Raw genomic sequence first — 24,417 nt, 5'->3', positions numbered from 1 at the left:
GTAGTATTTTCGCCAGCGTGCTTACTAAATTAAAACCAAATAAATCAGGGGCTTTTAATTTGAAGGGTTGCCTTGGCTTCCGATTTTCTCCTGCTGTTAAATGTCGCTAACGTACCGAGTTAGAAATGAAAACAAGTGAAAAATGCCATATTGACACACATAGCATGATTTAGTGCAGATAAAGGACATGTTTTTTGTTTAATGTTTAGTCCTTAAACAGTTTCTGCATAGAATACTTGCAATGCATATGTCTGATGAAATGAAATTGTGCACCATAGATCACGTTGCTAGCCAGCTACCTACACTACCCCAGCATGCATCTCGTTACTCCCTTGGTCGGCAGATGGAAACATGGCGTCGATAAGTAAATACTTGACAGCCAAGAACTCCTCTATAGCATGTGCCACAATCGTTGCCTTGTATCTTCTCAAGAGGAGAAGACATGCAGCCCAATTAAATTGGTAAGTTAAGCCTTTTTGTAGCTAAAGTGACGACCATCATAATGCCTAACTGATGTAGCCAACATTGACTAGCTACTAGCAAGTCAGACAAGAATAAGATTTGCCACCGAGACAAGTTGCAGTTTGACGATGACATTGAATCAGAGTTTTCTGTTATTTTAACATACTGTTTTAGATATCTAGTAGTTTATGGAGTTGATGTTCTCTACTGACACCCGGTGGTGGGTGCTGTCATTGAATTGAATTGAATTGAATTGCCTGCCTGCTCGCTGGTTGGTCAGATTTCCAAGGACTAACAATAATCATTTTCCTTCCATGGCTTCATCCATAGACCCGTACTGTTATGACAGGCTTCATCCCTGTTTTCTGTTTAGGGGGAAAAGATCATCAGAGCTACAGTTGAGCAAAGATGTAAGTGCATGTAGACCATAAATGTAACCAATACTCTTCCCGCACTCAATGTTTAAATTGCTCTTACATAGGAGCATGTGCCACAATCGTTTAGGGTTGCAAAGGGTCGGAAACTTTCCAGGAAATTTTCAATGGGAAGTTAAGCCCGGGAATTTGGGGAATTTTGCTTACATTCATCAAAAAAGTTAGCATATAACAGTGAACCTTTTTTTTTGTGGGATACATATAAGGCAATTATAGGTCTTGTGGCATATTTTGGTTAAACTATCCCCAATTCAATGGAATTGCAACCCTCTGCATGCACAGTGCATTTCCATCACATGTGCAGTGCATTCTTCCATCACATGTACAGCTGATTCTCAAGATCTTGCACACTACTAATGAGATGCTATTGAGCCCACACTACTACACTGTCTGAGCCAAGGACTACATGCTTTCTGTTAAGTTTTGATTACAATACTGGTTGGGGTGAATATATTTTATGACATACATGAGTTTTTGTTAACCAGTAAATAGTAGCCTGCAGCAAAGTGTGTTTAAATCATTTCTAACTTTCAATTTCTGCTAGTTAGTTTTTTCTACCATGTAGGTTTTAGCTTGCTTGAGCCTGCTAACTGAGGAGTGTTAATTTACCTGTTTCCATACACGTTTCATTTATAAACATTTATCTTACAAAGGAGTTGTTTAATCTAACTGCTTAACTATTTATATGTACATGGAATTGTATTTGTTTTATTTTTTACAAATGTTTTATTAATCTTTACAGGAAAATGCCACGGGCACTATCTGATGTGTGGAGACATTTCACTGCAGCTAATGTAGGAAAAGCTGTGTACATTTGCAAATACTGTGCCAAATCATATGTGAAGAATGCAACAAAGATGCAGAATCATCTGGCCAAGTGCCTAAATTTTCCTCAGTGCTCACAACAAACAATCTCTGACAAAAGTCCCTCTACTTCTATTCGAGGTGAAAAGGATGAATCGGACACCTTATCGATAGCAACAGCTCATGGTCCTCCTGGAAGCGGGAGTTTTTTTTTACTCATTGGAGGAACGTAGTCAGAGATGCTGATGAATGTCTTGCTCAAGCTGTGTATGCAACTGGTTCACCTCTGATGCTCACAGGCAATGTATATTGGAAGAGATTTCTGAATGTTATTCGCCCAGTATACACCCCTTCAACCAGTCATGCTTTATCTACTCATTTGCTGGATGCAGAGTTCAACAGAGTTCAAGTGAAGGTAAAGCAAATCATAGAGAAAGCAGACTGTATTGCAATCATCTCTGATGGGTGGTCGAATGTTTGTGGGCAAGGCATAATTAACTACATCATCTCCACCCCTCAACCAGTATTCTACAAGAGCGCAGACACAAGGGACAACAGACACACTGGTCTCTACATTGCAGATGAGCTGAAGGCAGTCATCAATGACCTTGGACCACAGAAGGTATTTGCACTGGTGACAGACAATGCTGCGAACATGAAGGCTGCTTGGTCTAATGTGGAGGAGGCCTACCCTCACATCACACCCATTGGCTGTGCTGCATTGAATCTGCTCCTCAATGACATCATGGCACTGAAAACAATGGATACACTCTACAAGAGAGCCAAGGAAATGGTTAGGTATGGTTAGGTATGTGAAGGGTCATCTATATAGCAGCAATCTACCTCACCAAGCAAAATGAGAAGAATAAGAGCACCACATTTAAGCTGCCCAGTAACACCCGTTGGGGTGGTGTTGTCATCATGTTTGACAGTCTCTTGGAAGGGAAGGAGTCTCCAAGAAATGGCCATATCACAGTCTGCTGATATGGACAGCCCCATCAAGAGGATCCTCCTGGATGATGTATTTTGGGAGAAAGTGGTAAGCAGCCTGAACTCCTGAAACCTATAGCTGTAGCCATTGCACGGATTGAGGGAGACAATGCCATCCTGTCTGATGTACAGACTCTGCTTGCAGATGTAAGAGAAGAAATCCGTACTGCCCTGCCCACTTCACTGTTGCTCCAAGCAGAGGAAACTGCAGTTCTGAAATGCATAAAAAAGCATGAAGACTTCTGCCTGAAGCCCATACACGCCGCAGCGTACATTTTGGACCCCAAGTATGCTGGCAAGTTCATCCTGTCTGGTGCAGAGATCAACAAGGCCTACGGTGTCATCACTACTGTGTCTCGCCACCTTGGTCTGGATGAGGGCAAGGATCTTGGCAGTCTGGAGATGCAATATGGCAGTTGTGCCAACATATCTCATCAGCCACCTGGTGGAAGGGACTTTGTGGATCTGAGGCCCTTTCCCCTGTTGCCTCCATCATCCTCCAAATCCCACCAATATCAGCTGCCTCAGAGCGCAACTGGTCCTTGTTTGGGAACACACACACCAAAGCACGCAACAGGCTGACCCATACAAGGGTTGAAAAAATGGTGTCCATCCGGGCAAATTTGAGGCTTTTTGAGCCTGACAATGAGCCATCATCAACAAGGTTGGAAAGTGACAGTGAAGATGAGGGCTCAGAGTCTGATGTTCAAGAGGTGGACATTGATGAGGTCCAGGGAGAAGACATGGAAGCCTGAGAAGAAGACAACCAAAGCTTTAGTTTCTATACTATAATTTTACAGATGTATGTTGAAAATGTTTTTGGGAGATGCGATGGATCATTCAATATTCCCTTTCTTTTGTTGTTCATTGAAATCATCCCATCTGATTAGTCAACTCATTTAATTAAAGTTCAAATTGTAACTAAATCGTTTTTTAAATTTCTATTGGAAGGGTTTAATCATTTGCAATTATGTCTACTTATGATAAGGTAAACGGTTTATGTTTCTGTCTCCATATGATATGGTAAATATATCCAATGCAAAAAAAGCATCTACATTTTAAATGATAGTCATTTGCATATATTCCCGTTAATTCCCACGGAAAGTTTCCACCTCTGAATATTCCCCAAAATGTGCAACCCTACTCTCACCACACCAATGGCCAAAATCTTAGCAATAATGTCAATATCCACAGACATTAGCCCCTGATTTAAGAAGCAGGACTGAGTCGGTGAGATTTAAATTTGAGTTTATTTATCTGATTCATCGATAAATGTTTGGTGTGATGTGTGGCAGGAGGCCAAGCAGGAAAAGACGGTGGTGGACAAGGTGTTCTTTGCACGTGTCCTGAAGATAGTGAAGATCATGGTTCCTGGAGTGTTCTGCAAAGAGGTATGAGCTTTTTGACAAACGTGTTACTTTGAATGCGCTTTAACATTTTCATCTTGATTCCAATCATTTCTCAATTGCTGTACGGACATGTATTGTGTAACATCTCAACACATCTCCCATTTGCCTATTTCTGGTCATCTATCTGCCTATAGTCAGGATACTGTCTCCTCATCGCTGCTATGCTGGTGGCCAGAACCTACTGTGATGTGTGGATGATCCAGAATGGAACCATGATCGAGAGGTAGGACTGCATAGAAAACCCTATTGCACACTAACACTTAAGTTCACACCAGCGACACTTCAACATGAAGGAGTTGTTTAGCACTATTTGTCTTATTCGACAGCTCGTAATCATCCTCTCTGTTCCTCCACAGTGGAATCATTAGCAGAGATGTCAATCTCTTTAAGAAGCACTTTCATTACTATATTGCTGCCGTACCAGGGGTAAACTAGTGTCCATGCTACATTTGCATGGAAAACTTTGGCCAAGCACTAAACCCCTATATAACACGGTGCTGCTTGTGGTGCCTGGTAGCAGAATATAATTAAGTGCTTATGAATTTACTTGTGTATTGTTGTTGTGCTTTAATTGCATTGTGGACATCACTGGTCTTGAAGGGTTGCGGGCCTGCACATATTATAAATATTTTTTTAACCTTCTAGTCATTTAACGTAATCCTGGTACAGTAGGTTATTTTCTAGAGCGGGTTTCATTTTGTGGTTGGGGTGGTAAAAGATGAATATAGAAATGATATCCCCGCAGCCCTACAGGACCAAACTGGCCCAAGTTATGAATTTGATTATTCTTAGTTTCTTTTGTGTCCATTGCATTTTGCAGACCCCATCCTGCTTTGTTGACCTCTCACCAGTGGCCTTTTCCACTGTTCAGTAATTTATCAGGATACTGGTGATAGCCTTTCACAAGGTCCAGTATCTCACTCTCGCCCCAACTAGTTGGGTCAGTTTAAGGGGCTGACAATCCACAGAACGAACACCTCTGGTTTTAAATGTAGAAAGTATGACCCCACTTTTACCCTGTGTGTGACATTGTGTGTGTGTGTTCACTTTGCATGTTGGTTTGCAGTGCAATCATTGGTCGTTCAACAAAAGATTTCAAGAGGTTCTTGTTCAACTTTATAAAAGTCATGCCATTTGTAAGTGCAACTTTCATACAATTTTTCTAGCTTATTTGTTTTCTTAATTGTCTTTTACCACCCGTGGATATTTACATATATATATAGATATATACACATAACATTATAATTATATATAACATAATTTGTAATTCCACACATGACACTATACAGTATATTTGATCATGTTCAGTTGAAGTCGGAAGTTTACATACAAACTATAGTTTTGGCAAGTCGGTTAGGGCTTCTACTCTGTGCATGACACAAGTCATTTTTCCAACAATTGTTTACAGACAGATTATTTCACGTATAATTCACTGTATCACAATTCCAGTGGGTCAGAAGTTTACATACACCAAGTTGACTGCCATTAAACAGCTTGGAAAATTCCAGAAAATTATGTCATGGCTTTAGAAGCTTCTGATAGGCTAATTGACATCATTTGAGTCAATTGGAGGTGTACCTGTGGATGTATTTCAAGGCCTACCTTCAAATTCAGTGCCTCTTTGCTTGACATCATGGGAAAATCAAAAGAAATCAGCCAAGACCACAGAAAATAAATTGTAGACCTCCACAAGTCTGGTTCATCCTTGGGAGCAATTTCCAAACGCCTGAAGGTACCACGTTCATCTGTACAAACAATAGTACGCAAGTATAAACACCATGGGACCACGCAGCCATCATACCGCTCAGGAAGGAGACGCGTTCTGTCTCCTAGAGATGAACGTACTTTGGTGTGAAAAGTGCAAATCAATCCCAGAACAACAGCAATGGACCTTGTGAAGATGCTGGAGGAAACGGGTACAAAAATATCTATATCCACAGTAAAACGGGTCCTATATCGACATAACCTGAAAGGCCGCTCAGCAAGGAAGAAGTCATTGCTCCAAAACCGCCATAAAAAAGCCAGACCACGGTTTGCAACTGCACATGGGGACAAAGATCGTACTTTTTGGAGAAATGTCCTCTGGTCTGATGAAACAAAAATAGAACTGTTTGGCCATAATGACCATCGTTATGTTTTGAGGAAAAATGGGGAGGCTTGCAAGCCCGAAGAACACCATCCCAACCGTGAAGCACGGGGGTGGCAGCATCATGTTGTGGGGGTGCTTTGCTGCAGGAGGGACTGGTGCACTTCACAAAATAGATGGAATCATGAGGCAGGAAAATTATGTGGATATATTGAAGCAACATCTCAAGACATCAGTCAGAGAGTTAAAGCTTGTTCTCAAATGAGTCTTCCAAATGGACAATGACCCCAAGCATACTTCCAAGGTTGTGGCAAAATGGCTTAAGGACAACAAAGTCAAGGTATTGACCATCACAAGGCCCTGACCTCAATCCCATAGAAAATATGTGGGCAGAACTGAAAAAGCGTGTGCGAGCAAGGAGGCCTACAAACCTGACTGTTACACCAGCTCTGTCAGGAGGAATGGGCCAAAATTCACCCAACTTATTGTGGGAAGCTTGTGGAAGGCTACCCAAAACATTTGACCCAAGTTAAACAATTTAAAGGCAGTGCTTACCAAATACTAATTGAGTGTGTGTAAACCTTTGACCCACTGGGAACGTGATGAAAGAAATAAAAGCTGAAATAAATCACTCTCTCTACTATTATTCTGATATTTCACATTCTTAAAATAAAGTGGTGATCCTAACTGACGTAAACAGGGAATTTTTACTGGGATTAAATGTCAGGATTTGTGAAACTGTATCCAAATGTATTTGGCTAAGGTGTATGTAATCTTCCGACTTCAACTGTACTTATGATCCTACTGTAAAACAGGTAACCTCATGATTTGGGAATTGTGGTTTAGGATGGGGTTAATATTGTGCTTATTAGGGAGAGAGTTTGTGTGTAATTTTGTGGGAGTCTGTACTAAAACAAAGACCCTGCTTGATTACTAACAGACTGGTGATCCCTGGCCTATAAGCCTTTGAGTTTTTATGAGGTTATTATGATTCTTCTGATTTATTTACTCAGTGCATAAATGCCATTGGTTTGGTATACTCACACTATAAAATGTCATGCACTTCTTTTTAAATGAGACCACTATCATGGCCCGTTTCCCTGTTTTCAGATCTCGCTAGTCAACAACTTCCTGAAGCTGGGCCTGAATGAACTGAAGCTCTGCTGCCGGGTTCGACTCACCAAGCACCTCTATGAGGAGTACCTGCAGTAAGTCCTTCTGATACCTGCTTCTTGGAGAGAAAATTAGTGTCTTTAAACAGACAGAACATATGTCTGTCTGCCATTAGCTGGTGTCTTGTGACAGACGCTAAGATTTTAAACGTAAGCCAAATCGAGTAGCGGGAGATTTGGTTCTGGGTGATGATTAGCCTTTAGCAAGAGAGTTATATTGGAAGGATTTAGCCTTGATTCTCTATACGTTTCCTAGCCCCAAATCCAATAGTTACTTACTGATGTGAGGAACAATGACTTCAGAAGCTGAAAGTAATAGAAAATACATAACACACCTGCCAAACTCGAGTTTCATGTTTTCACCACACCATCCTCCCATCCCCTCTCCAGAGGTTACACATACTATAAGATTGGTAACCTGGACAACCGCATCGGTAACCCTGACCAGCTGCTGACCCAGGACGTGGAGAGGTTCTGTAACAGTGTGGTGGACCTCTACTCCAACGTCAGCAAGGTAACCTGCACTTTAATAGCCTGGTTATACCAGACTGAATGCTTCAGACTTATGAAACTATGGGGAGTGCACCATTCAGTCGGGCTCAACCAGGCTACAAAAGAAAATCCTCTGTTGTAGAGACAACCAATGCTGCTCAAAGCCTGATACAATCTACTGCTATTGACCATACACTGCGCCTGTGATAAGTAGACTTGTTTTTTCCCCCCACCTTCAGCCTTTATTGGACATTGGTCTGTACATCTTCAAGTTGACCTCAGCCATCGGTGCACAGGTGAGTCTTGATCTGTCTAATGTAGTGTTAGGTTCTAAATAGAGTAAAAAGTCACGGATGACTATTAAAGCTGAAACCAAGTTTATTCGCCCAAAGAGTCAGACAGCTGAACAGACAGACATCTTCACACAAGCACTAGTACAGTATTTAAACCTTCCTCCTATGCTGAGTCTCCTCCTTACACCTCTGAACAGCCAATACACCTCTGTTGCTAAACAGAACTTTAGGGATATCTGTTCTTCCTCTCTTCATCTGACCTGACCTCGGCCCCAAATTCCTCACTCCTCCCCGTAGGATCCCTGATGTCTAACAATAACATATTCTGACAGAATGTAAACGTTCTACATTTCCCTCTCTCCCTCAGTGACATTAGGATTCTTCATATATTCAAGTTCAGAAGTCAGAACCCATCAGTAGCCTTCTATGCCTAATATCTAGTTTCAATTGAAACCATGAAAATGATCATCCCCAATGCATCCGCATAGTAGAATAGAGTTTCTAACGCTTCTACTCTACATACATCTATCCCCCACAGGGTCCTGCCTGTATGATAGGATACCTGATGTTCTCTGGGCTCATCCTGACACGTCTGCGGAGGCCCATTGGGAAGATGACGGTCATGGAGCAGAGGTACGAGGGAGAGTACCGATTCGTCAACTCTCGCCTCATCACCAACAGGTCAGTCAGACGCACACCTCTCCTTTCCACTGTTCCTCCTCTCTTCTGCTTTTTTGGACAAGTCATCGTTCTTTTTCCACTGTGAAAATAAAAGGTTGAGTGTTTTGTTTCCCACAGTGAAGAGATTGCCTTCTACAATGGAAACCTGAGGGAGAAGCAGACCATTCACTCTACCTTCCAGAAACTGGTGAGAGGGTTTAGGACTTTCAATGTATCAGTGGCGGTAGTTGACTTACTATGGTGTCAGACAAGTAAGGATATACAATGTCTTACGTTACATTCTGCCCCTTTTACCCCTAGGTGGATCATTTACACAATTTCATTGTCTTCCGCTTTTCAACGGGTTTTGTGGACAGCGTCATTGCTAAGTGTGAGAATACTTGTCTTGTCATTGAATGGGAGTTTGTAGTATTATCATTTGCGGTATTTCTATAATCTCCACTGATGTGGTTTAGTAGTAGCAGAGATAAATACTTGTTTTTCCCACCTCTGTAGATATTGCCACTGTTGTCGGGTACCTGGTGGTGAGCAGGCCGTTCCTGAACCACACCCACCCACGCCACCTACACAGCACCCACGCTGAGCTGCTAGAGGTGAGGAGAGACAAGGGGAGGGTGTGTGTGTTCTGTATGGTTCAGAGCCTAACTTCCCTCTCTGTTTCTCATTCAGGACTATTACCAGAGTGGGCGTATGTTGCTGAGCATGTCTCAGGCCCTGGGCAGGATCGTCCTGGCTGGCAGGGAGATGAGCAGGCTCTCAGGGTCAGTCATACACAATGCTCTTATCAAACAACTGGTTTGGCGGTTCACTGGTAGCCTGAATGCCCATCTGTTTGCACTACCATGCTGACTCCCTGTCAGTTATTGCGATAGAGTTCCAATATTTACATAACCCTTGAGATTGGAGGGCAGTTGTGGGGTTATCGAATCAGGATCCTATCCTCTGTTCTCCTCGACCTCATTAATGATAGAATGCTCATTCATATTTGAAGATTGGTGTGAGGCCAGACTGTTTGGCTTGACAATGACAAAAATTGAGTAAGCAAGAGCACAAACAGATCTGGGAAATATTGAGACGTTGACCCAGTAAACCATTGAACCAATTGGTGTGTATTCAATGGTTAATTGGTTCGTTGGATCAATAGTTAGCTGGTTCAGTAAGTCAATGGTTGACTTTTTCAGAGTTTATGGTTCACCAGTCTCAGGTCTCTCCACTTGTTCTTCTCTCTCTCCGTCTGCTGTGGCCTCCTCAATGACTCCAGCTGTCCCCTCCTCACTGACTCCTGCTGTCCCCTCCTCACTGACTCCAGCTGTCCCCTCCTCACTGACTCCTGCTGTCCCCCTACAGGTTCACCGCTCGCATCACCGAGATCATGAAGGTCCTGAAAGAGCTGAACTCTGGGAAATACGAGAGGACCATGGTCTCTCAGCAGGGAGGTAGAGGTGACCGCTGCATGTTCCCTGATAATCTATTGGGGATGATATTGTTGTTGGATAGTAGTCTCATGTGGAAGTAGTGTCATGCAGGAAAATTAAAACATATTACTAGTTGAAGTGCAAGATGGTTGCTTTTGGGATTTTCTTTTGTCATACATTTTCAGATAGTGAATCGCTAGATAGAATCACCCTGGTCCCAGGAAGTGGTGAAATCATCAACAAAGACAAGATCATCAAGTAGGTGTCTAACAGATACTTGTATTATAGCAGTACAATAAACGGGTTCATAAAGTAGGCATCACCTGGTTTGACATTTATTTTCCTTGTGTCTCAGGTTTGAGCATACACCTCTTGCAACGCCTAATGGGGACATTCTTATCAAAGACCTCAGCTTTGAGGTGAGTATCTCAAAGGATCAACTCCTTTTAGATTCGTGAAATCTAAAGACCTATGATGATGGTTGTGGGACTGTTTCATCTGTAAGTGCAGACAGCTGAACTGTGCCTTCCCTTCATCTGCTAACCTAAGGTGACGTCAGGGACAAACGTCTTGGTGTGTGGCCCCAACGGCTGTGGGAAGAGCTCACTCTTCAGAGTCCTGGGAGAGGTAAGAGAGATCAACAATTTGACGAAAAAGCCTGTTATGCTGCTTTAGTGTTAACAGTTTTCCACTCATGGGTATTAATGGATGTCTGTCTCTTAGCTCTGGCCTCTGTTTGGTGGCCGTCTCACCAAACCTGAGAGAGGGAAGCTCTTCTACGTTCCCCAGAGGCCATACATGACCCTGGGCTCTCTGAGAGATCAGGTGATCTACCCAGATACAGTGGAGGACCAGATGAGGAAGGGGACCTCTGATAAGGTAGTCTACCTAGCCAATCACATCTCTTTACTAGGCCATATTCAATCACAGCAGCCCTTTACTGGACCATATATCCAATCACATCTGCTCTTCACTGTACCAAGATATTGTAAGGCCCCTCAAATAGAACAGTCATACATGGCCTCTGTCAGTAGGGTGTGGTATGTCAGAGCACGCGCACACACACATGCGCAGAGACACTCCTTGAGCAAACAGCACACATAGCTTTGTGTGTGAGTGTGTATGTGTGTGCACATCTCTGTGACATGGTGTTTGTGTGTTGTGCTGGGGAACAGGTGCTGAAGGAGTACCTGGACAATGTTCAGCTAGGTCACATCCTGGAGCGGGAGGGAGGCTGGAACACGGTCCAGGACTGGATGGACGTCCTCAGTGGAGGAGAGAAACAGAGGATGGCTGTAAGTCCAAAGAAAACAATAGTGAAGATGTCGGTCATTCTTTTTTGTCTCTTCACAGCGTTTGTCTTGTGATGACTTGAGTCCATTTTACAAGCACATTGGGTTATAGAATGTGTGAAGGGAGCTTTTCATTGATCTGTCTCGCTGTCTCTATCTCTGTGTGGTATCTAGATGGCCCGTCTGTTCTACCATAAGCCCCAGTTTGCCATCCTGGATGAGTGCACCAGTGCTGTGAGTGTAGATGTGGAGGACTTCATCTATAGCCACTGTAGGACGGTAAGATGCAACACAGTAGACTATTATTCAGATGATAAATTATTAGGTCATTTGTCAATATATTGATGATTATTAAAAAATATATTATTTATGTAGATATTGTGAGCGGACCAAGTACTTTGAGGCTGCTCTAAAGCGGAAAGGTGGAATAAACGAGTCGGGAGCAGGTTTTCTTATATTGAACAAAGTTCTCTATTGAGGTATTTCTTTCTTCTCAAACAATCAAGGATGATCTCACAAGGAAAACACAAATATTCTTCTTTACAGGAACAAGGAACACAAGGTGAGTAACTTTTAACTATAACACTCTTTTTTTCCTCCAGTCTCCCCCACAGCTGGTTCCCTCCTCTGTCTTGTAGGGGGAAGAGAATAGGTCATTAGTACCGTCAGCTGTGCTTAATTGCCTCTGATCACCTTGACTCACATGCCGGGCTGGGCTACTATCCGTGGGACCAGCCTGCCCCCTGGTGGTCCTTCCACATACCTCCCCCCTCAGGACCGGACCAGAGGATCGGGCACCAGAAGTGCCGTCTTGGTCGCTTCGGAACAGGGCGTCTGCATTCCTGTTCCTCAATCCGGCCCTGTGGATGACATGGAAAGAGAATGGTTGTAATGCAAGAAACCATCTGGCTATTCTGTTATTGTTTCTCTTACCGGCCATCCACATGAGGGGAACATGGTCAGTAACGAGGGCGCACCTACGCTTGAGTAGGTAGTATCAGAGATACTCGAGGGCCCACTTAATGCTAGGGCCTCTTTCTCTACGGTAGCATATCTCCGATCCTGATCACTGAGCTTTCTACTTATGAAGAGAATATGCCTTTACCCTGAGCTAGGACGGCCCTGAGCCCCGTATCTGAGGTGTACCTGCACAGTGAACTCTTGGGAGAAGTCAGGAGCCTGCAGGACGGGATCGGAGCAAAGATATCTTTTAGCAATTGGAAGGCGTCTTCCGTCTCTTCCTTCCGTGCTACACAGTTTGGCAGGTTTTTCTTGATGAGGTTTGTGAGGGGGGTGGCAATGGTTGCATATCCAGGGATGAAACGGCGATAATATCCCGTTATCCCCAAGAAGGCTCGGACGTCCCGCTTCGTCTGGGGCCGAAGCCAGTCCCGAATTACCCTCGTCTTTTCTGCCTGTGGGTGTATTTTTCTGTTCCCCATGGTGTATCCCAGATATTCTGCTTCGGACAGACCCAGGCAGCATTTTTGGGGGATTGGCTGTCAGCCCTGTAGCCTACAGGCTCACGAGCACCACCCCCAAATCGCAGGAGGTGGCTATCCCAGTCCTCGCTGTGTACGACCACATCGTCTATGTACGCTGCTCTGTACTCTTGATGGGGCCGTAGAATGGCATCCATGAGGCGTTGGAAAGTTGCCGCAGCACCATGCAGTCCGAAGGGCATCCTCACATACTGAAAAAGCCCCTCCGGTGTGGCGAAGGCAGTCTTTGGGCGGTCCTCCGGAGCCACGGAGCAGAGCATGGGATACGCGTCGAACGTAGAGATGGCATTTACGCCCCTAAAGTTGTTGCAGAGCCTCATACTACCGTCATGTTTGGGGACCAGGACTATGGGACTGGACCGCTCGTAGATGGCTCGATCACCCTCATCCTTACCCTTACCTCGTTCTTTGTGATTACTCTGCGTGCCTCAGGAATCCTGTAAGGCCGGATATGCACCTTCTTGCCGGGTTCTGTGTGGATATGGTGAAACAGGACATCTGCTTGTCCTGGGGAGAGAATACCCTGCCGAATTGCATAATCAGCTTGTCTAGCTGTCTCAACTGCTCCGGCAGGAGAGATCGGCCACGGCACACCTGTATCGGGGCCTCCTCTTTTTCCTTGTCCTCCACTGCCATCAAAGCCACACCCTCTCTTCCATGGTACTTCTTCAGCAGGTTGATATGATAGGAGGAAGAAGGTCAAACTGTCAGGTTGCTTGATGCGATAATTGACCGGTGAGACCCTTTCCGTTACCTCGTAGGGCTCCCTCCACTGTGCCAGCAAGCAGTGTTCGGCAGTGGGCACGAGTACCATCACTTTCTCTCCCACGGTAAACTCCCTGGGTGTCGCTGACTTATCTTAGGCCCGGCCTTGAGTCTGTTGCGCCTTCTCCATATGCTCCTTTACTATGGGCCAGACTGCCGACAGGCCGTCCCGCATCAGGGTAACATGTTCTATCGTCGACCGGAATGGGCAGGGTTGGGCTTACCAGGTCTCCTTGGCTAAGTCGAGGATCCCTCGACATGGTCTGTCGTACAGCAATTCGAACAGGGAAAACCCTGTGGACGCCTGGGGTACTTCACGCAGGGCAAACATTAAGTGGGGCAGAAGCATGTCCCAGTTCTTCCCATCTCTGGACACCACTCTTCTCAACATGCTTTTAATCGTTTTGTTCAGGCGTTCGCATAAACCGTCTGTCTGTGGGTGGAAAATGCTTGTGCGTATCTGTTGAACCTGGTATAACCAACACAGGTCCTTCATCAACCGGGACATGAACGGGGTTCCCTGGTCGGTTAGGATCATCTTCGGAAGGCCCACCCGGGAGAACAGCATGAACAATTTCTTGCCGATTTCCCTTTGACGACATGTTGTGAAGGGGTATGGCATCAGGGGAACTTGGTAGCGTAATCTACGACAAGCAGGATGTACTCGTGTCCTCTGCCTGATTTCGGGAGGGGTCCCACGAGGTCCATAACGATGCGTTCGAAGAGGGTTTCTATAATGGGAAGAGGAATCAAAGGATTACGCAGGTGGGGCCGTATGCTGACATTGATCACACGTCCTACAATACCTGGCCACATCTCGGGTGACACAGGGCCAAAAGAATCTCTGCATGATTCTGTCGATCGTTTTGTCTCGTGCCAGGTGTCCTCCTAGGAAGTGGGAATGGGCTAGCTGTAGGACAGTATCCCTGCATGGTCTAGGCATCATTATTAATTCCTGTTTTTCCCCTCTTCGTTGCACGACCCAATACAAGAGGGCCCGCCTGATCTGTCAACATTTCTCCCATCATTCACCTTTCTCATGGCATCCCGTAGGTCTGGGTCTCTATGCTGAGCGGTGCCGAACTGTCCCTTTCATTCTTGGGGCAGGTCGACCTCGATAGAGGGGTGTGGAGGTTGTTCCCCATCCCCGTCGTGGGGTGCCCGAGTAGAATCCCTTCCAGGTTCCCTCCTCTGACGGGGCTTCAAATATATCCGGTAGCCTCTGGTCGCTCCTTCCTTCCTCCGTTGTGTATAACCCTTCGCAGGTGTCTTCATCGGAGGTTTTCTGGAATAGCTGTCGGAGGCATTGGGTCTGTATTTCTTCCTCTGCTCCAGAGTACGAGGCCGAGGCTATGTTTCCTTGTAGGGCTACTACCTTGGACTTGGTTTTTGTCTTTCTCTGCTTCCCTGCGGTTCCCCTTTTTGTACGGTGCTTAAAGTAATCTGCCGAAGCTCCTTATATAAGGGACAGTCTCTCCCGATTTAATAATGGCACCTTCAGTTGGGGTACTTTCCCCGCCCTGACTGTACACCTTCCTTTCAGGGTGAGAATGGACAGACTCACGGTGGGGTAACAGTGGGTGTCTCCATGGATACAGGACACGGCTACTTTGTCTGGTAGCAGTGTTGCTGTGGTCACCATCTGCTCCTCCACTAACGTAACCATACTTCCAGAGTCGAGAATGGCTACCACGTCTCTGGAGAAGCAATCACTCTTTTTTTCCCCTCCAGTCTCCCCCACTGCTGGTTCCCTCCTCTCTCTTGTAGGGGAAAGAGAATAGATCATTAATACTGTCAGCTGTGCTTAATTGCCTCTGATCACCTTGACTCACATGCCGGGCTGAGCTACTATCCATGGGATCCTTCCACACATTGTGAAAGAGGAATGAAAAAGAACCAGGAAACTGATGCATGTTTACAGGATGCTGAGAAAGTGGTTTCTGAGCTTATGGGATGTCATATTTACCTTTCCTCAGGTGGGCATCACGCTGTTCACGGTTTCTCACAGGAAGTCTTTGTGGAAGCACCATGAGGTAAGTCCTTTCACACTGAATGAAGAAACATGAAATTACTGCATATAATACCAATAAAATGGAGGTGAGTACCAGAACCCTGTTATTTTTCATTTTTTTAAATGCAAAGAGCATTTTCTTGTATTATCTATTTGCTTAGAGCATACTGTTCAAATTCTAACCAGTGATTTGTCTCTTCTCCAGTACTACCTGCACATGGACGGAAGGGGGAGCTATGAGTTCAAACCCATCACCCAGGAAACGGTGGAGTTTGGGTCATAACGATCTCACCATAGCCAAGTATTGCACACAGAGATGGTCCTAAGTAATTCTGCACTTCATGAAGCCTAGAGCACAGAGGTCAAGTCCTAACATCTTAAAATGTTACGCTAGAGTATGAAGACAGAGCTCTCTCAATGTCAAGAGAGAAAAACTTAAACCTGTACATTAAAGGTAGGGTCCACAATGTAACATCATCATGCACGGTACACTTCCTGCTTACAGAAATATTAAACAAAATGTAAGTCTGCTGAGACCGACAGTATTGGTTCTTCCTTAGGGCAGATTTTGAATTCTGTTTATGCCTGGAAACAGGAAGTCGCCCCACTGTATGATGATGTCATATGCGGTCTACCATTTAAGGACGTGTGTGTCTGTACGGGTGAGTTTTAATTGTATATGAAGCAAATAATGTACTAAAAAGCTAGCCTTACCGATTTGTTTTATTTCCGTTAATGTTGCATTGTTTTTATTTATTTAAAATGTTCAGTTTTGATGTTTATGAATTGAGATGTCAGAGTTCCATGAAGTGATTTGTTTTTTAAAATGTTTGTCTAGTGCAGGTTAAATACTGAAGTGCATTCTTCTTTCATGAAGCCAGTTACTGTATCTTAAGCATAGCTAGTCTGACTCAGTCAACTACAGTTCATACAGTACATGTACCTGAAAATGTCTTCTTTTTTTGTCTCCTATAGTAAAATCCCTCCGTTTAGGTTAAGGTACAGTAACTGTACTGTAAGTTGAGCTTTGATTATTTTGTTAAGGGTATTAAGGACGTGGGATTTGTTTGTTTTCATAGGACAGTTCAAATGCAATCGCTATGAGCTGAACTACACATTAATATATATTTCTCGAAAACAATTAAGGCCCTCTGTCTTCTGTTCATTGTCGCGTTCTCTTATATCAGAGCATAGTTTGTGCATCCCAATAGTCTAAAATGGCTTCCTTCTTATATCCTTTCATTTATCCACACTGATCTAGAAACAGTTGGCAATTGAAAGCAAATCCCCCTGAAGGCTTCTGGCAAGGACTAAGTTAGTGGGGCATTTGGATGAAGGAGAGGAGGTCACTTTTTAGATTGAGCTACACCCATGACTTGGACCTGCTCCAGGGCATGTCTCAGGGGTCTCTGGCACGCCAATGTGATTGTGGTGTCACTCCTCTCCCGGGGTATTCCACATGGCTTACTGGGTCATAAGCTAATAAGCAGACATTGAGCTACAATCAATCACTCTCTATGAAAAGGCTTTCCTCTTGTCTCATATCAGTTTCAAACATGATTTAAGTATGATAGATAATTTTAAGGCAAACCAGATGGCACTGTTATGGCAAAGTTCCCTCACATGGATATTGTTACATGAAAGACAAATGAGAATTGAATACATCTGAATTTAATTGTAAAAAGTACTAGAATGCACAAAAGTGATCACAAGTAATCATTTTCCGACTAACCTTCCTCTCATCCAAAAGTACCAAATCCATGTTTCAACAGCACATGGACGAATCCTATTCAACATGAACTACACATCATCAACATATAAGAAAATACATCAATACACATTTAACATTATAAAACATTGATTGAAATAAATACAATTACATTTTTCTTATATACGTAGTGGCAAAAATAACATGTATTTCTCAATTAATCAAATGTACTTGTTCAACATTGGTATAAAACATAAATAAGTAATGTAAAAAATGTATCTAGCCATTTAAAAGAACCAGCTCATAATGACATTTAAAAAGACAACACTAACATTTCACATTTTCCAGTGTTATGATGTTTTTGTGCTAGATTATTGGGAGCACAGCTTCCTCCCTCTGAAAGGGTTGGTCAAGTAGCACCATTATCACACACACCTTTACACTGGACTCATCTGCAGGTTATCCTTGTCCACTGTTTTGGTCTTTTTGCAGCAGCAGAGTTTGCAACACACCACGGTGAGAATGATGAGGATGATGAATATAGCCAGCATGATGCCAATGGCACCTGAGATCACACCAAAGCTGAATTCTGAGGAAAGAAAGAATTTACAATTTAACACGATCATTTAATTGAAGTTCTTGAAGTTACTAAGCATTGTAGCCTACAGTAAAAATTACTATTCTAACTTGCCCACATTGCAATTTCTTCATCAACAATATTTTTTGTAGTTACTCAATCCACTACACATTTAATTGAATTTCACCCTTCTTCAATTCCCTCCACCTTACTCCTAACACATGTGTTTTGCATTGCGGGGTCACTTACCCTCAAAGATGGTCTTGCTCTCTCTGGGTGAGCACTGCGGCTTGCTCCAATCTCCCAGTCTCTTCTGTGCAGAACGAGAGGGGATATAGGCTGCCACCATGAAGCAGTAGCTCTGTCCTTTATCCAGATTGGTCAGCTCTACATCTCTCAGGTCTGACATCTTCTCTTTCTGTGGATATGAGTTTACAGTTTAGTATTATTTCATGTCGCACACTGTTTGTGTTGTCATTGGAGGGAATCGACAGGTATCCGGGACGGACTGGGACCAGAAATCGGCTTGGGCATTTCTAACATACTGGCCAATTCCTTCCGTCCAGGTCCCCACAATGGCAATTATTTTGCCTACACGCCCTCATTATTAGCCATATAATTGTAATTTTGGGCAAACCCCTCAATTTAAACCTGCCCACTGGGATAGAAATGGACCAGCCGATCTGGTATTTGCCGGAACTGCCCTATGGCCAGTCCTCCCTTGACCGGTATAGTCTCAAAAGCATTTACAATGAATGTATGTCTATGACTGTTCAACTCACCTTTCCTGTGCTCCCAGCTTTGTTGTATACCACTCTGTATTTCAGGTCGTTCTTGAAGATGTCTCTGATCGTTAACAGCTGCTCATCTTTGTAGAGGGGAGTGAGAGGGTCCTGGATGTGGAGTGTCATCTTGGTCTTGTCTTCGCTCTGCACAATCTTGAAAGCGGGTCCTCCTATTTTAGCTGAGAAGAGGATGCAAGTTAGGCACCATAGCCTTAAGTTGAATAGCGGTACTAACACAGCAATGAAGTATTTGATAAAAATAAAAACCAGCGAAATTAACCTTTCTAATATAATAATGCTATAATGTAATTATTGTACAACACAATAACAATGTAAATAATGAATGACCTAGAAAAATTGTACTATATGACAATGCAATTTAGGGCAGATTAATAACGTGATAACACTCACTGTGTTTGTAAGGGCTGAACCTTTCGGCTCGGGTGTAGGGGAACTCCACAAGGTCAGAGGTAACGCCGGGTAGGGGTTCTGATAGGATGTCGGCAGAGTAGGTCTCCTGCAGGTTCCGCAGCTCGTTGGTGAGGTCACACTCTGTCCTCGAGCTCCGGATGCAGTGAGGGTTCCTTTGTCTGTCCTTACCAAACCTGAACAAAACACAGTCCATCAGTCAGAGTCCTTGAACTGTACTTTTCTGTCATTCACATCAAATGAATGAAGTGGTAGTGTGTAGTTGGGTGTTAGGTATACAGTGCCCTCTGTAATTATTGGGACGTTGAAGCATTTTTCCCCTTCTTTTGGTTCTATACTCCAAAGGTTTAGATTTTAAATCAAACAATTACTATGAGGTTAAACTATAGATTATCAGCTTTTATTTTAGGGTATTTTTGTACATATTGGTTTCACCATTTAGAAATGACAACACTTTTTTATACATAGACCCCCCCCCCCCATTTTAGGGGACCAAAGTATTGGGACAAATTCACTTAGTGGTAAAAAGTTAAGGATTTGGTCCCATATTCATAGCATGCAATAACTACATGAAGCTTGAGACTCTACACATTTGTTGGCTGCATTTGCTGTTTGTTTTGGTTGTGTTTCAGATTATTTTGTGCCCAATAGAAATGAATGTATTGTGTCATTTTGTAGTCACTCTTATTGTAAATAAGAATATGTTTCTAAACAGTTCTGCATTAATGTGGATGCTACCATTATTATGGATAATCCTGTATGAATCGTGAATAATGATGAGTGAGAATGCTAACCTCCCCTGTTATTGTAATGAGAGGTTTGCATGTCTTGTGGGTATGATATTTGTGCGTCTAATTTTCTCACTCATCATTATTCACGATTCATTCAGGATTATCCGTAATCATGGTAGCATCCACATTAATGCAGAACTGTTTAGAAACATATTCTATTCACAATAAGAGTGACTCCAAAATGACACAATACATTATTTACCATTCATTTCTACAAACAGCAAATGCATCCAACAAATGTGTAGTCCCAAGCTTGATGTAGTCATTACGTGCTATGAATATGGAACCAAATACAAAACGTTTTACTACACATTAGTGAATTTGTCCCAATACTTTTGGTCCCCTAAAATGGTGGTGACTATGAATAAAGAGTGTTGTCATTTCTAATTGGTGGAACCAATATGTACACACACACCCTCAAATAAAAGCTGAGAATCTATACTTTAACGACATAGTAATTGTTTGATTTCAAATCCAAACTTGGAGTATAGAGCCAAAAGAAGAAAAAATGCTTCATGCCCCAATAACTACGGAGGGCACTGTAGGTTGCACACTCAGTTTTAAGTTGGCATTCTGTTAACATATAGTGAAGTATTCACCCAGAAAGTGGTCCATTTGTTTGTGCTGACGGGATGTTTGTGTTGTTGTTGTGTAGCAATAGTGATGATGAACAGTGCAGAGTGATAATGCAGCGATATGACGTAGGCTACTTACCTAGAAAATTCAACAGTGTATGTGTAGTTGGTAGGCTCAGGGCCCCATGTTAGAATAGTCTTGAAGTTATTGGACACCCACTGAACATCCATTGCCTCAGGGAAATAATCTTCACCTGTAACCCAGGAGAAAAAAGCCATGATTAATTAGTTCTGTTTTGCACAACGTAGATGTGCTACAATATATTGATAAAGCAGAAAACACATCAAGATATCATCCACGAAGTAGGCCTTTAACCTAAAGATTGAATAGGATCTATAGCCTACATATATGGATTTAAATGCACATATTTTACATTTTTTTCCTCTGAGCCGCAGGGCTGAGTTATTATCAAATTATCTGATTATCAAACGGTCAAACTTACCAGCTGCTCCAATTGTGAATAGTACCGATGAGAGTAAAACTCCAAAGTGAAGGAAAGTCCTTACATCCTCCATTATGATAATCCAAATTGTTACAGTAGCCTCTTTACTATCGAATGCGAATATAGATTTTTTCCCCCAGGTGAAACGCGTGTAGCTGCTGTTCGTCTAAGAAGTCATCAAAGTTTGTCAGATAACTGCACAGTGCTGCTGGTGCCTCTCTTTTATATCACACTGAATTCGCGAGTGGTCGGAATTTTGAATGACTAATTCAACAAGAGCTCCACCTCCCTTACAATTTCTGCAAGAGCATTGCGATTTGTCACTGGCTGAGCATGCTGCCCGTACAATCTGTCGAAGCGCTTATTGTCCATATATGGTTAACCGGATGATGGACAAGCAACTATACCTGTGGCTTGCCATGGCAACGTTGTAGCGGCGGCCGGAATGGAGACATTAAAGCTCATGGAAATTTGAGTCAATGTCTGGATTTGTTGGAGTCATCTTTGAAGCTGTATTTTGTGTTCTTTAAATAACAAGAATGATTAGTTTCAATATTATATAAAATGTTAACTATAAATGACTATTATGCATTATACATATATTCTAAATTATTATATAAAGAAATATTTGTTTTTATGGAAAGCACTTGCAAAATGGGTTGTAATGGAATTTTATTATTTCTGAGCATACACTCAATCAGAAGCAATTTGGCAGCATAAAAAAGTCCTGTTCACACTAAATGAATAAATTATTTCTAAATGTTTAACATAAATTAAGGCTACAAGCTTCAATTAAGTGTACAAGTACCCAACCTGTGACATATTTCTTTGTATGTTGCCATAAGGGGGTGATTTGGTGCCTGAGAGAGAGTGAGTGGATAAGCTCGAAATACAGAATGGTCAATTAGCGTTAAGTGAAAAGATGGACTGAGAGACTGGTGTACCTGCATTGACACACAACCTACAGACTATGTATATCTTCTAGCATTGATTTGATTGATAGGGCTATCTATGACAAACCACAGCAATTATAGATTTAGATATCTTTTTGATGTATGTTTGATTTTTGGACTTATATCCAATCGGACCAATCGGAATATCCAATCGGATCAATCTCTCAAATCATATTGAGAGAATGAATGGTGGGTATATTTACACATACCATAACATTTATAATGGATCATTTATTGTTGATTACTCCCAATTCTGCTATGCCATCACTGTTATTTCACTAATATGCTGAATACGACATTACATCATATATTATAATTTGTGGTATATTTGAAAATACAGTATCATTCTCAAACTTTCCCTGGATGGGTTTACGTGACACTTTAAGGGTGAAAAGTAGCTCCTCAAAGTTTCCATGTCTTTTTCCCATCCATAATTACTTTCCCAGGCAGCCCCTCTCCCCCGACTGAAATATGACATCATAATCTCTTGTGTAAAAACAGTAGGAGTTGAAAAAGGATTTTCTGGAAGACTGAGGAAGACATTTCGCTTTACTCCAATTAGACCAGTCTTGATGAGGACCCGTTTCGAACAATTCTATTTGGAAAAGTCTAAATGGGATCATTGGGACGTCCCAACTCTGACGACACCCCATTGAAGTTGACATTTTAAATGGTTAAGGTTGGGTAAGGTTTATGATTAGGGTAAGTGCAGGGGTTAAAGTTAGGGTTTAGGGTAGGGACGTCCCAAGCATACCAGATAGCGCTAACCGATTATACTTACTCCACTTCAATCAGCCATTTCATTGAATGGTTCATATGGTCTGAGCTACTATTGACCTTCAACCTTTGACTAATGAACTTTGAAATAAGTATTGTAATGGTTACATTCCGTGCTTGATTTCCATCAGCATTACTGATCTAACTGTGTAATGTGTCAAATAAATAATTATTTTGTAGCTTTGCAACCTCACCTTACTTTCTGCGCAGAGGTAATCCAAAATGAATCTCAACAAAACACTGACAGTTTATTTACAATCCTTTTCAATGAAAACACTTATTGTGTTAGTCAAGGTGTCATAATGCATTAATAACACTTTAACAATGATAATTAGCTACACATCACTAGACTGACATCAACTCATATCTAAAACTGTGGTTTCCCATTCTCATCTCCAAGAACATGCCCCTCTGGAGAATAGTCCGACCGGTAGTGTGGTGGGCAGGGAACGAACATGTGTCTCCAGCTGGAGACCTTTGGTATTAGCTGTCCTCGGTACAACTTTTTCGCAACCCTCCGCTGTTCGTTGAAAGAGGTTTCCTGTCGAATATGAATATGGACACAAAAGAGCACTGTTTAATTTTACTGGATGTCTCCAGTGTGGGTCCATTTCATATTTCCCTCAGGGATTCCTGCATTTGGTTCAATAAAGGATTTTATTTAGGCTTAGCAGTTTTAAGACAGTTGACAAGTATGGGACCCGGTATCACCCTTGTTTGAGAGAACAGTTTGATCACTAAGCAATGGACTTTATGCCATATGATTAGAACTCCACCACACCCTCCTCTCCTTCTGGCTGGCCTGGACTGCTGAGTAATACATCTTATTGTGGGAATTAATTAGTGGTCATGGTGATCTAAAACATGGATCCCTCCCAAATGTTGAAGATTCAGAGTATGGAGTATGTGAAAATAATCAAATATTTGCACTGACCATGAGCTAAGACAGTTAATGGTTATGATCAGAATCTGCAGAACAGTCGTCACTGAATGAACCCTCATAACAAATACCTGCAATGCAATGCAATCAGAGGTGTAGTCTCAGTGGTTCCCAAACTTTTTCATTGGAGATGGAAGGGGTGCCCGAGTGCCACGTCTATTTCTATGGGCACAAGTACTGTCGATGACAAAAACTGTTCACATCCCTCTTGTTGGCGGAGAGAACATTTTGCAGGTTTAAAGCTGATTTCCTGCAATTCTACACATTTTGCCATGGAGTGGAGAGAAGATGTTGCGGTTAATAAAGCTAATTACCTGCAGTTCTACATTTTGCTATGTCTTCTGTGTGTTCGTGTGATATCTGAATGACTCAAACATTACAACAAAATCAATGGGCTAAAAGACCTAGCTCAAAAACGTTAGCTGACATGGACTAGTTGATCTGGACATTCCGACAAGTTATAAATAGCTCTCTAAGGTCTGCAGTGACAAGAGGAAAACTGATGATGCACTACCCAATTTCAAAATTGCATTCTTCCATTACAACTTTTAAGAGTAGGTTGAAGCCCGAC

The 24,417-nt window shown here is 42.7% G+C and overlaps 2 protein-coding genes across 6 annotated transcripts; one reads left to right on the top strand and one right to left on the bottom strand.

Moving 5' to 3' along the window:
- The first annotated feature begins 305 nt into the window (after positions 1-305).
- Positions 306-16,953, top strand: LOC120055837 (ATP-binding cassette sub-family D member 3-like). 5 transcript variants are annotated; one of them, XM_039003836.1, is made up of 22 exons: positions 306-461; positions 836-872; positions 3,986-4,081; positions 4,234-4,322; positions 5,166-5,235; positions 7,296-7,393; positions 7,748-7,871; positions 8,089-8,145; positions 8,681-8,823; positions 8,941-9,010; positions 9,124-9,193; positions 9,319-9,416; positions 9,493-9,584; positions 10,171-10,259; positions 10,424-10,496; positions 10,594-10,657; positions 10,788-10,865; positions 10,962-11,117; positions 11,414-11,533; positions 11,705-11,809; positions 15,774-15,830; positions 16,014-16,953. In XM_039003836.1, exons 1-22 carry the CDS (start codon positions 352-354, stop codon positions 16,089-16,091), a joined length of 1,974 nt encoding a protein of 657 aa, XP_038859764.1. In that variant the 5' UTR covers positions 306-351; the 3' UTR covers positions 16,092-16,953. The 5 variants fall into 5 exon arrangements, with proteins under 5 accessions (XP_038859764.1, XP_038859763.1, XP_038859767.1 ...); XM_039003835.1 differs by having other exon boundaries at positions 10,171-10,265; XM_039003840.1 differs by having other exon boundaries at positions 345-461; positions 793-872; positions 10,171-10,265.
- Positions 16,954-17,463: 510 nt separating this feature from the next.
- Positions 17,464-21,384, bottom strand: LOC120055517 (tissue factor-like). Its single transcript, XM_039003382.1, has 6 exons — positions 21,177-21,384; positions 20,813-20,927; positions 19,290-19,483; positions 18,876-19,057; positions 18,343-18,511; positions 17,464-18,105 (listed from the first exon to the last, which is right to left on the bottom strand). Exons 1-6 carry the CDS (start codon positions 21,247-21,249, stop codon positions 17,954-17,956), a joined length of 885 nt encoding a protein of 294 aa, XP_038859310.1. The 5' UTR covers positions 21,250-21,384; the 3' UTR covers positions 17,464-17,953.
- Between the last annotated feature and the right edge of the window lie 3,033 nt (positions 21,385-24,417).

This window comes from Salvelinus namaycush, chromosome 11 (genome assembly GCF_016432855.1).
Source record: "Salvelinus namaycush isolate Seneca chromosome 11, SaNama_1.0, whole genome shotgun sequence".
NCBI classification, from domain to species: Eukaryota; Metazoa; Chordata; class Actinopteri; order Salmoniformes; family Salmonidae; genus Salvelinus; species Salvelinus namaycush.
The sequence above is the reverse complement of the archived record's forward strand: the minus strand, read 5'-3'. Positions and strand labels throughout refer to the sequence as shown.

Coding starts and splice junctions, on each gene's coding strand:
- LOC120055837 (XM_039003835.1), top strand. CDS start 352: ATGGCGTCGATAAGTAAATACTTGACAGCCAAGAACTCCTCTATAGCA. Junction 10,866..10,961: donor TCTTCAGAGTCCTGGGAGAG/GTAAGAGAGATC, acceptor TCTGTCTCTTAG/CTCTGGCCTCTGTTTGGTGG. Junction 11,118..11,413: donor GGAAGGGGACCTCTGATAAG/GTAGTCTACCTA, acceptor GCTGGGGAACAG/GTGCTGAAGGAGTACCTGGA.
- LOC120055517 (XM_039003382.1), bottom strand. CDS start 21,249: ATGGAGGATGTAAGGACTTTCCTTCACTTTGGAGTTTTACTCTCATCG. Junction 20,928..21,176: donor ATTCACAATTGGAGCAGCTG/GTAAGTTTGACC, acceptor CCTGGGTTACAG/GTGAAGATTATTTCCCTGAG. Junction 19,058..19,289: donor GTTCAGCCCTTACAAACACA/GTGAGTGTTATC, acceptor TCCTCTTCTCAG/CTAAAATAGGAGGACCCGCT.